At 35.8% G+C, this 13884-nt stretch overlaps 1 protein-coding gene across 1 annotated transcript; it reads left to right on the top strand.

Annotated features, from left to right (window-relative positions):
* Positions 1-3555: 3555 nt before the first annotated feature.
* On the top strand, positions 3556-13374 carry LOC133301534 (probable CoA ligase CCL10). The gene is made up of 6 exons (XM_061501181.1): positions 3556-4584; positions 5747-5936; positions 6737-6882; positions 12500-12567; positions 12657-12759; positions 13252-13374. Exons 1-6 carry the CDS (start codon positions 3556-3558, stop codon positions 13372-13374), a joined length of 1659 nt encoding a protein of 552 aa, XP_061357165.1.
* Positions 13375-13884: the final 510 nt, after the last annotated feature.

Below are 13884 nucleotides of genomic sequence, written 5' to 3'. Positions count from 1 at the left end.
TACTTTATCTCGCAAATCTCCACCGTTAGATGAAATTATAATCTAACGATGTCGTGAGGGGTAGATAAAATAAGAATAGGTAGAATAATTGTTTCCTATATATAAAATAGGTAAATGAGCATATAGTTTAAAAAAACAAATTGTGGATTACCATTAAACCTTATGGGCCACAACATGAAACACGCATATACAAGCAAACAATACCCAATATAGGGATACTAATTTTTCTTATATGCTAAATTATAAAATAAATAAAATGTTTAAATATTCCATTGTATTTTCTTTTAAAGAAGAACATATATCTTTTTTATAATTTTTAATTTTTTAATATATATATATATATATATATATATATATATGGGGCAGGATATTCTTACAACGGTGTAAGAGTTAGAAGTCTTATACCCAATCTTGACCATTGATCCACTTGTATCCAATGACTCACATTACTAAAAAAGTAGAGCCCTTAGATATAAGTGGGTTCAACGGACAAAATTGAGAGTGTAACTTACACTGGTGTAAAATGATCTTGACTATATATATATATATATATATATATATATATATATATATATAAGATTTTAAATATTTTTAATTTATACTTTTAAGATTTTATTTGAATTAAATACATGTTTTTTATAATTTTAATTGTTTTTATAAATATATTTTTCTTCTAATTCATATTTTACATAAATTTGAAAATAGATATGCAATCTACATATACTTTCTTCTTTAGTTAAACGTGGGGGTATTGATCATACTGACACGATTTTCACAAAATTTTACTGGATTGCCATGTGGGCAAATTTTTTTTTTTGCCAAAATGCACGGCTACAAACCCGCTGTCAGTAGAAGTGGATTTGAAATGCCACGTGGCACAATTCCTCAGGCCACTAAACTCGTTGCCATTGATAGTGAGTTGGTGGCCAAACCAGTCAAAACTCTCATATGTGTCACGGATACGTGGCAGCATCAAAGAAACTCGCTTGCAAAGGCAGCGAGTTAATGAATTCAGACCAGTCAACTCATTTTCTGCATGTTGGACACATGTCAACTCGATTTGTGTTAGATTTTTAAAAAGATTCTTGAACGTCTCTAGCCTTTTTACGCATCTCACGTTATTTCCATAAGACTACAAAAAACTTTCTCGTAAAGAAGATTCTCTGTCGCCATTGACCCGCTATCATAGCTGAACATTTTGCTGATCACATGGCTAAAAAATAATAAACAATGCTTGTAAGCTTCATTGACATCCCCTCCCTTTCTCCCTCATTATTTTATGGGAATCCATGCAGAACTGAATCAAAATATGAAGTATGGATCTGTTTCCCGAATGGGTGAAGTATGTTGATTTGAAGGAGATGAAAGAGGTAATGGTATGGACCAAAGCTTTGAAATATCTCCGATTAGCCTCAAGTATATTGAAGGTGCTAATGAGGGTGGTGTGTGTAGGCTACGATTATGGCTATAGCGAGAATTCAACAGAATAACAACTATGGAGGACAAATGGAGAAGATAAACTGTGAAGGAGCTGAGGTCTATTTATATAGGAGGTTAGAGATTCCCTCTTAGTCCACAAGGCCTGATCCCATAACTATTTTCAACCCCGTGGGTCCCACTAGGTGTGAGGTTGTGTGACCCATGACATGTAAAGGGTCATGCATATGTGGGGAATGTGAGAAGATATGTGTGCAGGGAAGCCATGTGCTCCACGTGCCGAATGTTGGTGGACCCACCGAGCAGACATGGAGCTAGTAGAATAGGATATAATTAGTATTAAATTTACTTCTTATACTCCTCAATAAATTATTTGGGACATAGTCTCAAACTTTCTTGGTCATACGTTGATATGTGAATATGTGAATATTGTTAGATAAGAGAGTATTATACAACTAAAATAGAACTCAGAAAAATAGGAATCTCAAGACATTATTAATAACATCAATGTTGGAGTCTCTATGTGTTATCTGATGGTGAGTAATTAAATAACCATTAAATTTGAAACTTTTCCAAGAAACCAATAAAATGAATTAATTTTATTTTAATTCCACTCGTCAAGAAGTCAACACTTACAAATATACCAATTGAAGTGACACACAAAAATTTAAGTGAAAAACTCAACCGGAAAAAACCACAAGCAAGAGTATAGAAGATTTTAACATAGAAGAAATTATTACAACTCTTTAAATACAAGGAAAAAATAATATCACTCTCTTTTGAATTAGGAGAATACATCACACTTTTAGAAAACACTTAAAAGACACTATATATTTTTCTGAGTTTGGAATGACGAAAACTAAAGAAAATGTTTTCTGTCACGTTCAATTCACCTATGTGCAACTCCATTTGCAATTTTCTTAAGGTGAAGAGTGACTTCTTGTTTTTGCTGACTTTAGCTACTGAAGGTAACTTTACATTTCATCATGGCATGCGTCAAATATACTTGTATGCACATTAATTAGTCTAAATATATAAACGAGTAACTGAAAAATGTTATAACTCTAAACATATTTTTTACGAATTATTTAGATATATAAGTGAATGAATAATAATAATAATAATAATAATAATAATAATAATAATAATAATAAACAAGTTTATTAATTATTTATAATTTTTTCTTATGCTTAAACGAGAAGGAATAGAAAATGTAACTTCTGAGATAAGGCAAAAATATATGAATTTGGATGCATTGCTAAATTTTAAGCGAAGAAACTTGCAATTCAATAATTTTTTATTGTTATAATATTTCAAACCAACATTTTCGTGAAACACAAATATACATCAATAAAAACAAGAGAAAAACATCTATCCTTTTAAAGGATATAACCATATGTCATAAATTAAATGGGATAGGATATTATGACATCCAAGTTATGTTATACCCATGTGACACCCAGTCAATCTCACCGTTAGATCACTTATGTTGATCCAACGGTTATATTTATTTCCATCTTTGTATGGTCATGATTTCCCAAATTTAAAGTGAAAGCATTAAATATAAGAAATCATAACCATTCAAAGGTAGAAATAAATATAAAATATTAAATTTGGAAAATCATGACCATACAAAGATGGAAATAAATATAACCATTGGATCAACATAAGCGATCTAACGGTGAAATTGACTGGGTGTCACATGGGTGTAACATAACTTAGGTGTCACAATATCCTATCCCTAAATTAAAATGACATATGATTTTTTAAATAAATATTTTTGCCTAAAAACAAACAACAAACCGAAAAACATGAAAACTCATTCCCTGAATATTTATTTCATCGAACTTCAGCACGGACACATCTCTGGCGCATTTTTAATGATCTAAATGCATTGACTTAGACATAATTGTTAAATTAGAGTAATATTTTTCTTCTTCTTTGTACTATTTATTTGTATGCCATCGTAACGCCTGAAAATTTTTCATACAAAATATACACATTGTAATATAGTCAACATCACTCAACAATGCTTTTTGGCGGTAACGACAAATACGATATGAAAATCAGTTAAAAACCTTCAAGAGAAGAAACTCACTCTTCACATTTCCGTTAACAATGGCGAGATCCTTCGACCTCAAAACGATGACGTATTCCTCACCGAGGCCACACATCCACCTTCCCACCGATCCAAACCTCTCCCTAACCTCGTTCCTCTTCCAAAGCACAGCCTCCTCCGCCGCATCCCTCGCTCTCGCCGACGCACATTCCGGCGAATCCCTCACCTTCCGTGACCTCAAAACGCAAGTCTCCGCCCTCTCTCGCATCTTGATACGACGCCTCGGAATCAAACTATGCGACGTCGTTTTGCTATTCGCTCCGAACTCTATACGCTTCCCTGTGTGCTTCCTCGCTGTCGTTGCCATTGGTGCCATCGCCACTACTTGCAACCCCTTATATACAGTCTCAGAACTCTCCAAACAAGTCCACGATTCCAAACCTAAGCTCGTCATCACCGTATCAGAACTCTTGGACAAAATCGAAGGATTAAACTTGAATTTACCGTTAATATTGCTCGATGGTGCTTCTACTCATGTAAATTCATCGAATGCGTTCGGTTCTAGGGTTTGGTACTACGCGGATTTGATCGGAGAGGCCGAGAAGGTTTCGGTTTCGGCTAACGGCGACGTTTTGCAGTCCGACGTGGCGGCGCTTCTCTACTCTTCCGGCACCACGGGGAGGAGCAAGGGAGTGGTGCTGACTCATCGGAACTTCATCGCGGCGTCGCTGGCGGTGACGGCTGATCAGGACCGGGACGGCGAGAGGAACAGCGTGTTCCTGTGCTTCCTGCCGATGTTCCACGTGTTCGGGCTCTCGATCATAACGTACTCGCAGCTGCGGAGGGGGAGCGCGGTGGTTTCGATGGGGAGGTTTGAACTGGAGAAGGCTCTGGCGGCGGTGGAGAAGTTCCGGGTGACGCATTTGTACGTTGCTCCGCCGGTGATGGTGGAGCTGGTGAAGCAGCGTGATGTGGTGAACAGGTATGACTTGTCGTCGCTGAAGCAGATTGCGGGTGGTGCTGCTCCTTTAGGGAGAGATTTGATGCAGGAGTGTGCTAAGATTCTACCCTGTGTTGAAATCATGCAGGTACTTCCATACACCACTGATGTATCGGATGTAGCTATTTACATAAAATTTATTGATTAGTAATTTCATGTATCAATGTAAAGAGTCTAATTTTGGTGTTAGAATTTTAATCCTATATGGACTACTATCATATTAATATGATTTTTTATAAAACTTAGGGTTTAATATTTATTATGTTCTAGGAGATAATTTTATCTTTTACACACATAAAAGTGTGTGAGATCTATATTTTTTTTCTCTCTTTTTTTCACATGGCTTCACATGGGCTCCACATACTTTTTTGTGTGTAGAAGATAAAATTATCTCCTATAACATGGGAAATATTAATCGCTAAAACTTATGTTAATATTACTTAAAAGTGTGAGACTTGGTTTGTTGACCATTAGCTATATTTGTGAGTTTTTGTTTATGAATTTCATCTATCAACTTGTAAGATTTTTAATAGGATTTTATTAATATTATGTTACATAACTTAAGTTTTGTTTCCAACACACACAATAAAAGGGAGAGAAAAAGTGGAATGATGAAAGAGAAAGAAAAACATGTGGACCCCACCTCTTTAATGTGTGTATAGGAAAGTGAAGTTGTGTTATGTTACATGATAAACATAAAACCCTTTTTAATAACTCATAAATAGACTAACTTATACAATTGTTAATATGATTTTTAATAAAACACATGTTAATATTAGTAAATAGTGTTAGACTTGATTTGTCGACCAGAGCGTTGTTGTGAAATTTCGAATCTCTCATCCTTTATGAGATCAATATAGAAATAATAACTATGGTTGACATTATATCTTAACCCAAAATGTCAACGATATGAGTTTATGCGTCTTTTCACTCTTTTCAATCTTTACTTAGTCCATTCTTAATTAATGTGGAAGTTTACCCTTTAAATTCCGAACAGTTACTATTCCAACCATAATGGGAATCTGTCAATTTGGCACTCCAACCATTAAAGACATTGATTAGAATAATCCTTACTAGTGACTTATAATGATGCTTCTGAGTTGTTTTTCAGTCCGGATTCATGCCACTAATGCTCATAATGTCTCTTTAAGTATGCAATAATTAGTGTTAACAGGGAATCTTGTATGATAATTCTGGCATTTTTCTCCTCGCTGCTACACCAATTGCTTCATGTATGATAATTCTGACAGGGGTATGGCATGACTGAAGCATGTGGAATTATTTCCTTAGAAGATCCAAAGGAAGGTTGCCGCCTTTCAGGTTCAACGGGAACATTGAATCCATGTGTAGAATCCCGAATAGTTAATTTAGAAACATTGAAGCCCCTTCCACCGAATCAATTAGGGGAAATTTGGCTACGAGGACCTACTATGATGCAAGGTAGAATTGAGTTATTTGTCTTTAATTGATTTTATTTTGCAGAACTTTCTCAAAGGATGTAAGCTTTATATTTCTCAAACTTATTTGTTATAGGCTTAGAGATTTATATAAGGTGTATGTTGAATCAATGATAGAAATCAATGAGAATATTTTTCTATCAAGAGGATAAAAATCATGGGTTCGATTCCGGGAAACAACCTCTTTACAAATATTTAAGGGTAAGGCTGCATATAAAGATTGTTCTTCCCTCTACACTCACTAATCAAAGTTTAATGGAAAGTGGTTTGAACTAATCACCGGTGAAATTTGGGTAGGTATTATTATATTTGGGCATCAATGTTGGATTACACTAGATATGGAAAGTATATCTACACTACTCATTGCTAGCCAGGGTCTAAAGGAGAGTGGTTTGAACTAATCACCGGTGAAGTTTGGTTAGGTATTAATATATTTGAGCATCAATGTTGGATTATACTAGATATGGAAAGTATATCTACACTACCCAGATGAAGGCTGTGGAGCATATACTACTCAAGCTGCTAGTAGCTTGTATTGCTTGGAGTTAATATGTTATCATTGCTTGCCCCTACTCCTAGAGACTAGCATTGCAAAGCCATAAGAAAGGTTGCCTGGGGGTGTGACGGAAAAATTTTAACAGCTAATTACATTATCAATTTTTCAAACAGCTTATTATATTACTAGATCACTGAATTGATTAGAGTTTCATATCTATTACTTTTCCAGATTTCATTGAATTTGAATTGATCATGATAAGAATTGTATATGATTTATCTTTTCAGGTTACTTTAACAATCCAGAAGCGACAAAACTGACCATTGATGATCAAGGTTGGGTGCGTACAGGAGATCTTGGATATTTTGATGAAGAGGGACAGCTATATGTTGTAGATCGAATAAAAGAGCTTATCAAGTGTAGCGGGTATCAGGTATGATATGATATGTTCATTGTCAACTTAGTGAGTAGTCCTTTCTGGTAAGAAAAAGCTTTTTCTTTTATGATTTCTAGCAAGTTACAGTGTTGATATATCCTCTCTCTTTCTTTTCTTTTTCCTTTTTTGTTTTTTGTTTTTTTGCCATAAGAGGTTTTTTAGTTTTGCGCAATAGTTCCCTCCTTGGGTCAGTCTAAAAAGGCTTTTCTAGACTAGGCCTAGCGAATTTATGTAATTAAGCAGTTTATATAAGTATCTGCAGTAGATTGGTACTTCCGTACTTGAGACAGCAGGATACAGAGCCAAGAACTACCTATGTGAGTCTAGGGAGTGGATCCTCTCATGTGGAAAAGTGGTCATGTGATCATATTATTTGATCACAACTACTCATTTAAAAATTATACACTTTTTTCTCTCTTATCTCATCATCAATGAGTGGTTGTGATCAAATAACATAACCACATCACCACTTTTCCAAATGAGATAGTAGTGTGATATTACTATACCATACCTACATATCAATTCTCTTACGTTAGTATTCGTGGGCATAATGTATATGTAGTTCGGTTCTCTGTGCATAACCATCCAGATCACGTCACATGTCTTTTAATAAGTGCTTATTCAAAATTAGCTAACATACTCCTGCTGAATGATCTTGAAGATTGAATGCTAACACCTGCCATTAGCTTTTAACTCATTGGAGTTGAAGATGTTCGTAAGGTGTGATCTCTAGGTACCAAGTGAGCTATACAATCAACTGCCCTTGGGATATAACGAAATGAAACCTGTAAGAGATACATCTGCTAGAATCCAAATGTCCTATAACATTAACTGGCCATGAAAACTTGTTTGGATAAAATGGAGATATCAAGGTTTTGTATAACATTAACACCAATGAGTTTTGTCAAGCGAGTCCAGAAGGAGTCCATGGCGGGGAACCACTATCAATAGGCTATACTAGGCGAACCACACCAAGTGGATTCGACACCATGTCTCAACCCAAAACCTTAAGGAATTGAGTTCGTAGGTCTATCCACTTATATAGACTTCATTTGGCCAATTACCAACTAATGTGGGACTCATCACACTTAAAAATCCCAACAATCTCCCCCTAAAGTGTGAAATCCCAACATTGATATGCTCCTCATCAATCGAGTACCGAGGGCCTAAGTACTCAACCCGCTTTCTAGCCAAACACTTGGCTAACCCGAGCCCAACCTGGCTCTGATACCACTGTCAGGCGGGTCTAGGGGGAGCCCATGGTTGGGTACTATCATAAATGGGCTAAGGCTACACCAACCGTAGCAAGTGAGTCCGACACCATGTATCAACCCAAAATCTTAAAAAAAAAATTAATTGATAAGGATTTAGTCATGAAAAGGGATTCCAGCTTTAACCAAACCCCGACAGCAGTGGTTTCATCATCCACTTGTCTAAAGACATTGTCAGTCAAGTGCAAAATCAACAAACTGAAAGCAGTTTCCAGCATTTCCTCCTTCTCCTCAGCACTCGTGGTGGCAGGCATATCCCTAGCACCACCAAAGGCCTTGGAACACTTCTGGTGAACCAATACAGCATTCATTTTCTTCCTCCACATATTGAAATCTCCTTTGCCAACATATTTCTCTACCTCCACGCGTGTAGTGCCCATCTTGATGAGTTCCAGCGACCAAGACAACAAGGAAAACAGACGCAATACAAGAAAGAGGGGGAGAGGAAGCGCGGAAGATATAACAAATAATATTCTTGACAAAAAAAGTAGTAATTGCAGAGAAAAATCGAAGCATGCAATAAAAGATTGCAAAAAAGAGAGCAAACAACATTTATCAGCAATTACAGAGAGCACATATACAAGAAAAGAAGGCATGAAACCTAAGCTCTAGATACCAATTGTTGAAATTACATATGGAGAATCTAGATTTCTTTAACAGTAAAAGGAGATAAAAGAGAGAAAATCACACGCAATATTTGAGTCGTTCATAAATTGGGTTTAAAACCAAGTTACCTACATCCACAGGGTCACTTGGGAGTCCACTCTCTGGTGCTTGCACTATGTAAAAATAGAAAGAAAATGAATACGCAATATTCAGTTTAGGCAAAAACACCCAAAGCCCAAATAATCCCTAAGGCCCCAATATTATAGAAACCAAAACAGAAACCCAAACCAGAAAACTTTATGAGAAATACTCTATTACACAGTGGAGAGAAACAATCATATACACACAACCAGTAGTGGTACCCAAAAGCTCCTTCCACTGCCAAAGTCTTCAAACCACCTTCTTGATGTCTCCAAGAAAGCACCACCAAGAAGCACCTTGATCTCCAATCACCACCAAGCTCTAGTGATCAACCTGCGCACAAAACAGGAAACAAGAACCAAGAAGAAACTCAATGCAAACCAAATTAGTACATCAGATTTTGGGTTTCAAGCATAAACCCTATCAAAGCGATTTTGGGAACTATCGAGAGCCAAGTGAGAAAATATTGCAAAACGAAAAGGAGTGTTACAAGTATGAAAACCAATCTACAGTGTTAGTATATCACAAGCTCACCAAATGCAGGGTTTCAATAAAATTGTGATGTTACCAGTGGCGGAGCCAGGAATTCATGGATGGGGGGCGAAAATGTACACGCACAAAAGAACTAATTTTTAGAAAACAAAAGAACTGATCTCCAATAAATTTTAGGCACGTTTAACTACAACAACATAACATAAAAATGAAATGGAAGCAAAAACCATAAGTAGAATCTCACTAATCTCCATCAAATTTTCACAGAGGCGCGATACTTCAACTCCACAACTAGTTTCAATCTCAAATTTGAACAAGATAATAGCTTTCTCAATCTAGACTATTTCAAATATATTCAAAAGGGACTATTGCAAGAAAATGAACCATGAGTAAAACAAAAAAAAATGAAAAAACAAGATAAAAAATTACCAATTTTAGAAAACAAAATAACAAAATAAAACAGAGCAACCCAGGACAACCCTTTTGAAAAATGAATTGATTTTCATGATTTTGAGCTCTAACCAGAGTGACCCAGATGGAAGAGAAGGGAGAATAGCGAAGAACAAAAGCTGTTGAGGAATACCTAGAGGGGAAACTGGTGTAGGAAACGTGAAGCTCATTGAAAACTATTGAGTCACCATCAAAAGAGAGGTTTGTATTTCTAAAAGGGAAATACAAGCTGAAGATGGGGAATGTAGTGCGGAACTGCTAATGGGATTGCTTGATGAAGATACAACAAAATCTGAATTTGAGAAGCATGATGAAACTATAACTTATAAACCAACTGAAGAAGGGAATGTGATGCAGATGAGAAAACAAGTTCTTTAACAAATGATGACGTAAAAATAGAGACCACTGCTAGATGAGAAGGAAGAAGTGCAGTCTAGCGTAAAAAAAAAATTCTTCAAATTTTAGGGAGGGGGGCGGCCGCCCACCCTAGCACCCCCTCCCTCCGCCCTTGGATGTGACCATAATATCCTTTTAACAATGCAAAGTAAAACAAACTAACAAGGCTACTTATGGAAAATACAATTATAACATACTCCACCTTATTTTCATAAGGTAGCACGCAAGTACCGATAATTGGAGATAGACTCCCTGACCCTACATCTCAACGAGATTGACCCAGAACCTTCAACAAGCTTAAGGCATCCTTAAACTTGTTTACGAGAACGGACTTAGTGAAAATTGCAGCAAGATTCCAGGAAGTGGAGACCTTCTCCACCTCAACTTACTCATTAGAGATAATGTCTCTAATAAAGTGCAACCTAACATCTATGTGTTTGATCCTTTTATGAAAGGCACTAATCTTGGACAAGTGTATAGCACTTTGTGAGTCACAAAAAACCTTGGGAACATCCTTACCAAGTCCCAATTCAGATACAATACCTTTAAGCCATAAGGCTTCTTTGATAGCCTTAGTTAGTGCAATATACTCTGATTCAGTTGTTGAGAGGGCCACCACATGCTGGAGATTTGTTTCCAGCTAACCACATTCCCTCCAACCGTGAAGATATAGCCAGTCATTGATCTTCTCTGATCTAGAACAGCTGCATAGTCTGCATCATAATATCCTCTAACACCAAACTTATTAGAATCATCAGCAATAAAATTTAAACAGTTATCACATGATCCATTTAAATATCTAAAGATTCATTTTACTGTATTCCAATGTTCTCTATTTGGTTTAGACATAAATCTGCTCACCACACTCACTCCTTGAGCAATATCAGGCCTATTACCTGTCATAGCATACATTAGGCTTCCTATAGAATTTGAATATGGCACTTTTTGCATGTAGACAGATTCAGTTTCATCTAATTCACCACATATAGGTTTCAACCGAAAATAGGCAGCTAAAGGAGTGTTCATAGTCTTGGATAAATGCATAGCAAACATTTTAAAAAAAAAAAATTCACATAATGTGATTGAGACAAAGGCAACACTCTTGCATCTCTATCTCTAAAAATATCCATGCCTAAAATTTTTCTAATAGAGCATAAGATTTTCATACCAAATTCCCTTTTCAATATTTCCTTTAGCCTATTAATATTATCTTGTTATGAGAAATAATGAGCATACCATCAACATAGATAAGCAAGTAAACATAGCTATCATCATCAGCATTTAAATAATACACACAATGATCATAACTGCACCTATTGAAACCTTGTGATATCACAAAGTCATCAAATCTCTTATACCACGGCCTAGGTGATTGTTTCAGGCCGTACAAGGATTTCCTAAGAAGGAAAACCTTGTCTTTGGAGCCTTTCTATATGAAGCCATTAGGCTGCTCCATAAAAATTTGCTCCTTTAAATTACCATGCAAAAAGGCAGTTTTAACATCTATCTGTTCTAAGCTCTGATACCATTGTCAGGTAGGTCCAGAAGGAGCCCGTGGCGGGGAACCATCACCAATAGGCTAAGCTAGGAGAATCACACCAAGTGGATTCAACACCATGTCTCAACCAAAAATCTTAAGGGCATTGGGTTCATGAGTCTATCAACTTATATAGACTTCACTTAGCCTATTACTAATCAATGTGAGAGTGGGACTCATTACACTTGAAAATCCCAACAATTTCCTTACTCCTTGAATAATGCTTCTTATTACAAATAAAATAAATAAATAAATAAAAAATGCTTCTTTGTCCACAAAGGAGCTTCTCTAGCCGCTAAAGCCTCTCCCAGCTTAGAAAATTTTCCCTTGATCAGTCTTCCTTATCCTGCCAAGGGGTCCATATTTTTTATGAAATGCAAACCCCCCTGGCCCTACTGCTGCGCGGTTGAAAAAATTTCTGTAGAATATTATGATCAGGAAACAGCCAACTTATATATCTACTATCAAATAGAAGATGCTAATAATGTAATAATGTGACACGAGTGGAACGTAAATTTAGTTGTTTCTGGGGGAAAGAATCGTATGTTGTAGATTTCTTGATTGCCAATCAGTCACTTATATGAAACATCATTGAGTATATTCCTAGATGCTACCGTGAGAATCACTTCCGGACAAGTACGTTTACTATATATAGTGCATATTTGGCATATTAAACAAGCACGTGCTCTGAAATTTATCTAAAATGTGTAACCTTTGTTAGGTGGCGCCAGCAGAACTTGAAGACTTGCTAGTTTCTCACCCTGAAATTTCTGATGCTGGGGTGATCCCGTAAGTCATATTTTGATATATTATGCCTATCACCTCATTTTTTAAAAAAGACATGACTGATGAGGACTGGGTGTCAATTCCAAATTCAGATCCCCCGATGCTAAAGCTGGTGAGGTTCCAGTTGCTTATGTCGTTCGCTCACCCAATTGCTCCTTAACGGAAGAAGACATTCAGAAATATGTAGCAAAACAGGTAAGATAAGTATATTCAGAGAATCATTTCCAAGAAAAATACTTGATTAGAGGTGTTATATGTTATGAGCAAACGTGATTAACGTTAAAAAAAATGAAACAACAAAGAACCAAGTTACTTTTCAATAATGACATAGCAATAATTAAGTCAAGGAACGATAACCCCTTTTCAATAATGACACAGTTTAATCATTATTGACAACAAGAAGCATCCAGGTTTAAATATCAGAAGCTATTAATAAATGAAATATTATCCTTACTATGGCGTAATCACTTTTCATTTCCCACTTGATTAGTGAATGTAAAATTCATATTTTGAAAAACTCCGACAGTCTGATATATTCAATTGCAGAAATAGAATATATATCCTGTCGTCGTCTTTCTGTCAGAAACAAGTAAAGATGGCTTTATTTGTGTGTATAATACTGTAGCGTATTAGTTTGAAGGTTGGAGATTTTCTTTGGCTGTTGATTGGGTTCTTTTCTTTGTCCAGGTTGCACCATACAAAAGGTTGCGGCGAGTGACTTTTATAGAAAAGATTCCCAAGTCAGCCACAGGAAAGATTTTAAGAAAAGATCTCATGAGTTTTGATCGACAAATGGCATCGAAGTTATAGAAAATGACTTGGAAGGTTAAAATCTACCACATATACAGATGAAAGACAGATGTTAAGGTTCTGGTCTCTGCAGTGAGGAACAGATTTGTCTATAGTCATTGCAGAACGTAGATGTTAAACATAAACCTAATTTGATGCTTGTTTAAAATTTATCAGTGCTAATAAATATGGCATGATGGAGGGCTCTGCTTTCTGGTTGGTTGTAAATTAAAAATTGTTATACAACCCCAATGTAATAAACTTAGTTAAACATGGTAGTCTTTGACATACATGTTAGAGCGGGATAAAACGTTAGTTCTATTATATGTTTGGTGTATTTTAAAAATAAAACAGAGCAGATCATGAGGTTAAAAAGTGGTACATTCTGGTTCCACTAAAAATTTTAGTGATGGAATCAAAGAGAACACAACATTATATCACATTCTGTACACTTTAGAAGTAATATACTCTTCTAATCGAAATGTTGAATGTAACACAAATTAAATTATTATTATCAAATTTATATGATAT

Source organism: Gastrolobium bilobum, unplaced genomic scaffold, assembly GCF_033153095.1.
Source record: "Gastrolobium bilobum isolate Gb01-03AN ecotype WA unplaced genomic scaffold, APGP_CSIRO_Gbil_v1 utg16620, whole genome shotgun sequence".
Lineage (NCBI taxonomy): Eukaryota > Viridiplantae > Streptophyta > Magnoliopsida > Fabales > Fabaceae > Gastrolobium > Gastrolobium bilobum.
The sequence above is the reverse complement of the archived record's forward strand: the minus strand, read 5'-3'. Positions and strand labels throughout refer to the sequence as shown.

What these genes read in the sequence shown, in the direction of transcription:
- LOC133301534 (XM_061501181.1), top strand. Translation starts at nt 3,556, where the DNA reads ATGGCGAGATCCTTCGACCTCAAAACGATGACGTATTCCTCACCGAGG. An exon ending in TCTGATGCTGGGGTGATCCC is followed by an intron (nt 12,568 to 12,656) that starts GTAAGTCATATT and finishes TTCCAAATTCAG; the next exon opens with ATCCCCCGATGCTAAAGCTG. An exon ending in AGAAATATGTAGCAAAACAG is followed by an intron (nt 12,760 to 13,251) that starts GTAAGATAAGTA and finishes TTCTTTGTCCAG; the next exon opens with GTTGCACCATACAAAAGGTT.